Source organism: Buceros rhinoceros, unplaced genomic scaffold, assembly GCF_000710305.1.
Source record: "Buceros rhinoceros silvestris isolate BGI_N320 unplaced genomic scaffold, ASM71030v1 scaffold38165, whole genome shotgun sequence".
Lineage (NCBI taxonomy): Eukaryota > Metazoa > Chordata > Aves > Bucerotiformes > Bucerotidae > Buceros > Buceros rhinoceros.
Window position 1 is genome coordinate 8,639 of NW_010414028.1, and position 8,588 is coordinate 17,226.

General features: G+C 53.5%; 1 protein-coding gene across 1 annotated transcript in view; it reads right to left on the reverse strand.

Annotated features, from left to right (window-relative positions):
- The window catches only part of CAP1 (CAP, adenylate cyclase-associated protein 1 (yeast)), a 7,270-nt gene extending 3,267 nt beyond the window's left edge, over positions 1 to 4,003 (reverse strand). The window contains exons 1-6 of the mRNA XM_010136962.1: positions 3,895 to 4,003; positions 3,401 to 3,498; positions 2,906 to 2,983; positions 987 to 1,130; positions 805 to 890; positions 55 to 193 (exon numbers count right to left, since the gene is read on the reverse strand). Of these exons, the coding sequence (XP_010135264.1) occupies positions 55 to 193; positions 805 to 890; positions 987 to 1,130; positions 2,906 to 2,983; positions 3,401 to 3,498; positions 3,895 to 4,003 (654 nt within the window). The remainder of the gene's footprint in view (positions 1 to 54; positions 194 to 804; positions 891 to 986; positions 1,131 to 2,905; positions 2,984 to 3,400; positions 3,499 to 3,894) is intronic.
- Between the last annotated feature and the right edge of the window lie 4,585 nt (positions 4,004 to 8,588).

An 8,588-nucleotide genomic window follows, 5' to 3' on the forward strand; every position in this document is an offset into this window, starting at 1 on the left:
GAATGGCAATTGCACAAGCTCCGTATCTGCTGCAATAACCACGCAGTCCTCATGTAAGCAGCTCCCGCAGCTGTAGGCTGCGCTCACCGTTTTGCTCCAGGTCAGCCCCGTGGTGTGATACTCTTTGATGTAGGCCTGCAGCTCTGTCCAGATACTCAGATACGCCTTCACCCAGTCCACATGCTTTTTGTCTCTGAGGACACAAGGAGATCATGAGGAGCAAGCGGGTGCATTTCCCACTGAACCCCATGGACTACAAGCGGCTCGGCGCATCTCTCCTCCCCCGGGCAAGCCGCCGACGGGCCCTGAGGACACAAGGAGATCATGAGGAGCAAGCGGGTGCATTTCCCACTGAACCCCATGGACTACAAGCGGCTCGTCGCATCTCTCAGCCCGCGGGCAAGCCGCAGACGGACCAGCGCAGCTGCCTCACCCTCCAGCCCTGTTCTAGCTCCAGCATTAACCCTGCACTTGCAGGCAGAAGGGCATGGGCCTGCTCTGCGTCCTAACGGAGGAGTCTGGTACTTCCAACAAGAGCCGTTTACGAGACACACCTTGCTGCACTGGGAAACAGCTCAGCCGCCAGCTGACGCTGAGACAGCAGCAGAACACATCTGCTACCGGAGATTCCAGCTGCGACATGAGTGCAAGGAACCTTGTCCCCAAGGACCAGGAAAGAAAAGCTAAGCGAGGCCTTATAAATACACCCTGCCTTTGAAAAGAACAAATTAAAGACCAAGGGAGCTGTGGGTAGATGCTGGAGGAGCCCCTACACACCCACTTAGCTGCATTCAATGAACTTACACATCCTTGTACTCCTTGAGGATCCGGTTGGTGTAAAACATGGCAGCATCGGTCATCTCCTTCACAAACGGACCAGGCTTTGGAGCCTAGAGAAGAACGAATGCGTTGGCGTGGAGCTGCTGACCAGGACACCAGGCTTTTCTCACCACCCCAAGGAAACCATTTCTCACTGGAGTTCTTACCATGGCCACCCAGCCCAGGGCTGGGATGCTCTCGCTGACCGCCGACAAGTGATTGAACAGTTTGCTACCACGGTTCTTCTCCCTGAAATTCTGCACCACCTGGATTTGCTCTGAAATCGGTTTCAGAAGCCCTGAGAAGGCGTTCTGCAGAACAAGAGGGACAGTAACAATTAAGGACATTAATATTGCTCTGCTGAGACTGCACAACTTCATGGGCGGCTCTGCTGAGATGATGGCCACCCGGGAGAAGATTCCTACTGGCACAAGCTCCTGCTGCAGCTCCTGTCCAGCCTTGGCCATCCCTGCGCGAGAGCTCGGTCCCGCAGTGAGCTCCTCCAGGGCTGGAGTCATCGCTCCCACCCACATCGGTGCGATGGGAGTACGCCAAGAACCGTGACTCATGTTCAACCCAAGAGTCACTGACAACGCTTGTTAGCAACGAGGACAGAAATAGCATTTGCCATTCCCGGACTCTTTTGTTCCCAGACAGTTTGTCAAGCTTTTCCTCTTTCCGAACCCTCGCAGACGGGAGCTGGGCAGGTCTGTGCAGTTTCTATCACAAACTGAGTCCAGCAAGTTCTCAAGTCACCCCATCAAGCCAGGCTTTAGGATTCAGTTACTTCTCAAGTCAATTCAGGCCTTTAGCAATGAGGTGGTAAAAATTGTTTCTCTGTGTTGTCTTCTTGGAAAGGGCTTCGAAATCTCCTGAGGTCAGAGCAGCCAATTACACATTTCCTGAGATGCCTCTTAGGCAACTTTTCTTTCCTTTAAGGTCAGAAAATCCTGCTGGTGGCAGCAGTGAGGGACAAATTTGGGCAAAACTTGCTTTTCAGAGCATCAGCTTTTCCATTTGCTGTCCCTTGCTCTGTTTAGATGAGAACAGAGAAGTTCCAGGCGACACTTTCAGCAGCTCCAGCCTAGTGCCACTGTCAAGTAGGGTGGGAAAACTCTTCCTCACCAGCAGTGACAGTTCACACATCTCATGTTTTAAACCAGCTACTCCAGAACTGACTAGACTCCAGCGAGACAACCTGAACAAAGACCTGCGCTAGATTAAGGTTGTTCTCTGTTCACAATCCTTTATTTAAGTAACGTGTCAGTGGAATTTATAAGCAGATTCTCAGGCTAGAGGCTACGCAGAGCAGCGTCCCAGCAAGGCTGGAGAAAGGTAAACAACCCTCTGATGATGAGCTTGGGGAAAAAGATGTAGACACAGTTTGCACTGTGTGAGGAAAACAGCACAGAGATCCAGCTACCCAGTGTAAGAGGAGGCAGCATGACTGGTAATAACGGCACAGAAAAGCCAGGTGGGATCCTGCTGCCCAGGAAAAACAGTTCTCAGCAGGGAAAGGCCGGTGCATTCAGGATCAGATTCTCATCCTGCTGAGAGGCTGCAGCCCAGGGTGCAGCATTAAATTACTTGCTAAGGACAAATCAATCCTAAAAGCCTGGCTATTATCCGGAGGCCAATCAAGAGAGACGAGTGTCTGTTACACCTCAGAAGGGGTTTGATGCCTGAAAGTCTCTAAGCAGCACATAATGAAAAGCACGTTCTACACAAATCCCAGTGCGGCTCCTCTCCCAGACAGGTTCCTGGCTGCAGGTCACATCTCGGGAGCAGTGATTGTGCAGGGCTGGTGCCAGGTGAAACTCGAGACAGACGCTGTGAGATGACACTCACGAGCTGCTCCAGAAATCTTGTCCCTCTTATGACTGGAAGATGCCAGTTCTGCAGCTCAGCCTCCGGAATTCTGCCCAGTACTGGGAGAGTGTCTGAGGCAGTTCACACTTCAGCAACAGCTACCTGATAGATGTGAGCCTCTCTAGCCCTCCCCTGGAGCAACCATAATGGCCCAGATCCCCCTACACCTGCAGTCACCCCCGACGCTAAGGCAAGGGCACACGAAACAAGTACTTACCTCTGCTGGCTGCTGGTGTTGAGAAGCCGTCACCAGAAGAGCCCTCTCGCTCATCAAGCCTGCCTGAACCATCTCAGCCTAAGAACAGAGAGGACCATGAGAGAGCTTCCCCTGTACACAGGTAGCGCCAACAGCCTTTCGGCTCCCGCTGCCCGCACTCCCAGTCCGTAAGAAAGCAGCTGCTCAAAGCAGATTCTTGGAGACGCCCATCCTCAGAGAAAACTCCCAAGAGTGCCACAGCTCCTGAAGGCAGAGAGCTAGCACCTAACTACCAAAGACTTTGAGAAGGAGGTTTGATTCATCCTGTGTGTGTAGGTGGCAATTTGCTGGAGGTTATCTGGGCATCTGCATCTGCCTGGAACCCGCAGGGATTATAAACATCCTAGAATATGGTGCTAAAGGGATGCAAACACCGACAGCAAACTTGGCTCTTGGCAGCCCTGAAGGACAAGCAGCATCTGCTTAGAGCAGAGGGAGAAGAACATGAATTCTTACATGCTTCTGCACATCCCCGCCAACTTCTCTGCTGATCTTGACGTATTCAGCTACTGGGCCGGCCAGAAGGGCATCGAAAGCCTGCACGTACTGAGCCACTCCTGTGGGGAAGGAACCAGAGCACGGGTGTCATCGCGAGGCAGTGGGTGGGCTGCGGGGCTGGGAGCACTCGCTCACACACACACACACACACACACACACACACAGAGTGCTCCTGGGCTGCAGCTCCCGCCCGGTCCACGCTGAACCGTCCCCTCAGTCACACCAACCGAAGGTGGGAGGCTCAGCCAGAAGCAGGCGGCTGCACAGCCGAGCGAAGTGCTGCAGCCACAGGAACTCTGGATCTTAGCAGGACGGTAACCACAGGCCTCTGCGTTTGCGCAGAACCCCCCATCCCCCCGCGCAGAGCCAGCTTGTCCAGCAGCCCTGCATGTGCCCAGCCCGAGCACCACCCGCTCCGCAGCAGCTTCTGCTGCCGTCCAGCACTGCCGCACTGCCCCGGACCTCACCTTTGGAAGAGCCATCCCCGCACCTGCCAGATCCCTCACACACCGTCTCCAGGCGCTCCACAGCCTTCTCCAACCGTTCAACCAGTCTCTCCATATCTACCGCTGTCCACAGCCTGCACAGACAGAAGACAATTAATCATACCCTCTGACAGCACGGAACTCGACACCAGACTTCGAAGCAGGTTTATCATCCGTCTGGTACAAGCTCTACCAGTTCCAGAAGAATGACTTCTGCCTCGCTCAGCACCCTGACAATGGGCAGCAGGGTTCCCCTACATTAGCAAGGGCACTCGGATCACACAACAGCCGGGCACACAGACACTTCCTACTGCCACAGTCACTCCCTAACGGCCACGTGGTCTGACTCTTGTTTTAAGGACTTATTAAATGTGTAAGGATACGAAACTCAAATCTTCTAACCTTGACACCACTCAACAAAACAGGTCTGCAGAGAATGTCACTGCAGTCAGGTCTTGGCCACAGCACCATCTGTGACCACGCAGCAGAGCAGGTACAACTGCTTCGCTGGGAGCGCAGAGAACCATTTAGGTGGGAAAGGACTTTAGGCTGGAAAAACTGCTCACACTCTTCAGGTTAGAACCAGTGGTTTTGACCCTGCAAATGCATCCGTGGGGACCTCCCGGCGTCCTGAACTCCTCCAAGAAACATCTATAACTCCAGCATCGCAGAGCATCAGCAGGCAGAAGGAGCCACCCTGGCGCACACCAGGACGAGCAGCTGCACGAGCTAAGGCTGCTGCTCCAACAACACGCCCCCGCTCCCCTCTGCAGGCTCTGGAGTCTCAGCTGCAGAGCCTCCTCTGCAGGCACTGCACCGGAGAGCGAGGTAGGTGTGCAAGGCGCTCGCAGTCTCTCATCTGGAAGACTCTGAGGAGTCATATAAAGTTTCCATTAACTACTGCTTTGCAGAGCCTCTGCACCATGGAGCAGGACAAGTCACGCTCCAAGCACACTAATGTGCAGGGAATGCAGGGAGGGAGGAGCACGTCACCAATCGCATTTTTATCTTATCACCACAAGATTTGACGATGTGAATCACACTTATGGCCTGGTCGCAGCTTCCTTCTTATTGCAACAGCCTGCAAGAGCTCAAAACCCTGCCTGGAGGGGAGCGTCCTTCCCCAGCGTACCCAAAAAGGAAGAGGAGGTTTACGCAGCTGCATCGAACCAACACCAGACCTCTTGCAGAAATAAACCTGAAGTTTTGATTTTGCTCACCAGCCTGCTTCAAAGTGCATGTTTTCACCCTGTTTCCAGAGGATGTGGGGCAGATCCAGCATTAGTCATGAGTGACTCTGATCTCACAAGACAAACAAAGCCATTTTCCACCCCTCTTTCGCCTGCTTCCATCAGAAGCAGCACTGGTGTGGGGGGCAGGGGAGAAGCCACCCCCCTCCAAGAGGAAGAGAGCGGTTTCCTCCTCTGTGCAAGAGCCAGAGCAGATACTTTGCACAAAGCTGGACAGCAGCAACTGGATGACTTGCAGATACAAAAAAAGGCCGGAGAGGCTGGAACTTGTGGGCAGTCACCCATATAATCAACAGTAATGAATACCTCTGGAGTTAAAATTCTGTGCAACGGAGAAACCCCGACCGCAGGACCGGCAGCGCTCTCCAGCAGCCCAGGACGACACATCCAGAATGGGGCTCACGTCTTCAAGCGGGAGCACAGCCAACAGCAGGGCTCTGCCTCCCCCGCTCTCAGCTCACTGAAAGAAGGGTGGTATTTTTCCCCCCAAAGAGCCACCTGTTAAAGAAAACCTCCCATGCTCTGAGAGCGCAGCAGGGTGTAACGGGGGTTTTGGGAAGGACCCCAGGTTTATGGGCTTCGGGCAGACAAAGCTGCTGTTCTGCACCACTGATCCCCACCACATTCCAGGCGAGGCTCTAATCTGATCAGCCCCGCTACCGAGTCACAAACTGCATTTCAGATCAGGATTACAAACCAGAAAGTCCAGATGGAAAGCTGCCTCCTAACCCCGGCCATAAAACATGCTGCTGCGAGGAGCGCATCACATCAGCTCTAGATACACTGTCAGGATTAACGTCCTCTAACGGCAGAGTGTTCACTGAGGTTCACCTCCCTCCAGTCCCCTGCTGCCCAACGCGACCTTCCTGGGTCTCCCTGGCAGCAGCCGCGAGCTCGCAGTGCCCCACACCAGCGCTGCACACCCAGCGCTGTCAGGCAGATGGTGAACTCCCCGTAATTGCTGTTTAATGGGCAGCATTAGGACAACTTGCAAGATAAGTCACCTGGTAAATTGGCAGCAAAATCAGAACTAAGTGCAGGTGGCACAAAGTCCTGGAGCAGGCAGCTGTCTCTCGGTCACTGCTCGCTAAAGCTGCCTCACCTCGCCTCACCCTTACTGTGCTCTTTGCCCTGCGGGTGCAGCTCTTGCTGCTACCCGCACACCCAGCCGGAACGGAATGAAAAGACTGGGTGGGAAATAACTTCAAAAGCTGGAGTTTGCAACCCAGAGATTAACATTTAGCAAGGAATAAAACCCCAAGGTCACAGCAGTGGACACGCCTGGGCTACACCTGAATGGTGTTTTGTTGATTCACCACTCGGAGTACAAAATAATTTGTCAGTAAGTGACAAAGTGCCTTCAGGGATGGCAGGATAACCAGGTCTCACCTGCCTCCTCCAGAGAAAGCCCAGACACAGATGGTTGAAAAGCCGGTGCTGTCCGGCGCATCGTCCCGAGCTCAGGAGTGGGAGCGACGCCGTGCAGCCAGGCAGGCGAGATGACGAAGCTCGCCCTTTTGGGACCACAAGGCAGGATTTAAATCTAGGTCTTGTTTAAAGCCAATTGCACTCCGATTAGCAGTGGCGCGGAAGCTACAGAGTCGCAGCAAACCCACATTTCACCCTGGGCCAGAGAGTCAATTCAATTTCATAGCACATTTGGTTCCTCTGTTAACGAGCCTTTACTTCCACCAGCGCTCGGGAACGCGATGTGCAGCAAACAGCTTTCGTCTGCACCGAGACTGCCCTGACACACTGACCAGAGCAGCACAGGGAGAGGGTTTATTTGCACAAACACTCGCTGCCCCAAAGCCAATCCCAGGCACCAGCAGCAAGAGGAGTTTCCTGTTTGCAGAATATCAGGAGCCGGCACGTCCCAGCCGACAGCCTCAGAGGAGCAAGCGAGCTCTCAGGGAAATGATGTAAATGAGATTCTCCCGGCTGCCCAAGACAGCACACTAGCCCAAGCCAGCGCTTAGACAGGCTGAAAGACACAAACATTAGTTCTCGAGCTAAAGCGAGTCAAACCGACGCCTCTGCTCAGCTTCAGCTTCTGCAGAGCCCGACAAACTGCTGTCAGCAACACGCAATTTGCATCAGCGACTTCCTGTGTCTACAGGCAAAAGGAGTAAAGATGGGACAACTAAATTAAGAACATACCACAGTTTATTTCGGAGCTGACACTGGAATATCTCAGGGGATCAGCTAGCAGATGATTTCCAACATTTATATCTTCCAAGAGCCCAACGAATTTCTTTCTTTTTTTTTTTTAAACAGTTCAGCTCATCATGGAAGGAACTATTTGAAGCAAGACAGGACTCAAAAGACTGAATTTAGTCAGTTGTCAGGAGCACAATCAGCTATTGCCAGTCCCAGCAGCTGCCAGGACAGAGCTCGCTGCTGTTCACAGCACAACAACGCTCACTGACGCCGCTCCAGAGCCCAGGGTTCCTCTGCTGGTATTCCAGAGCTGCTGTGGAAAACCAAAAAACACCCAACCCCAACCTCAACCTCCATCCAGACCCTGTTTAAACTCTCCCAAATAACAAATCCTACTGCAGGATCAAAGGGGTACGTGGTATGTCTACTCAGACATGACGAGATGGTTAAAGTATCGCTGCACACCTGACCAAGCACGAGGACTCCTCTTCCACCACGATTACATGAAACGGGGGATTTGCGCTCTGTTGCTACTCTCCCCTCATTTCCACTCCCCATCAGGGCGAGTAATCTGCTGGGGAAGGAACGGAAGATCTCGGATCTCAGCTAAACTGGACACGGCACCAAGCTGCACTTCGGGAATCCAGAGCCTTGCCCCTCGCCAGTGTCCCCCTGAGCTGAGGCTGCCAGCCTGAACTTTGGTGCACAAGTAACAGGAGGTACTTGTGCCTTTCAGAGAGCTCAGCAATATTCCAGGGACAAGTATCTGCTCAGGAGGAGAAAAGGAATACAGCAGGTCCCCTGATTCCCGGTTTTTCAGGGATTCCTGGATTTTCAGGGATGTGTATCCAGAGACCCTCAGGTCTTGGGGAGCTCCAGAACCTGACACATGAAACCCTGTAACCCAATGTAGAAAATGTTTTTTTTTCCATTTCACTATAAAAACAATCCAAAGCAATCACACGTTTAGCCCATCCTGATCGCCACCAAACTGCAAAAGGCGGAAGAGAAGCAAGCAACAGGCTCCGGACCAGCCCTACCCAGCCCGGCCAGACGGAGGGGAGGGACCGGGAAGCACCAGCTACAGAAACAGCCTCGCTCTGGGCTGTGGTAAACCAGTCCCGTCACCAAACTGGATCTATCGCCTGGGCACACCCTGCTCCCCGCCCGAGAGGGTCACCGAGCAGTTGCCGGACCCGGGAACCGACCGGCCCCTCTGCTTTCCAGCCCGGGAGAGGCGGCTCCTGGCCG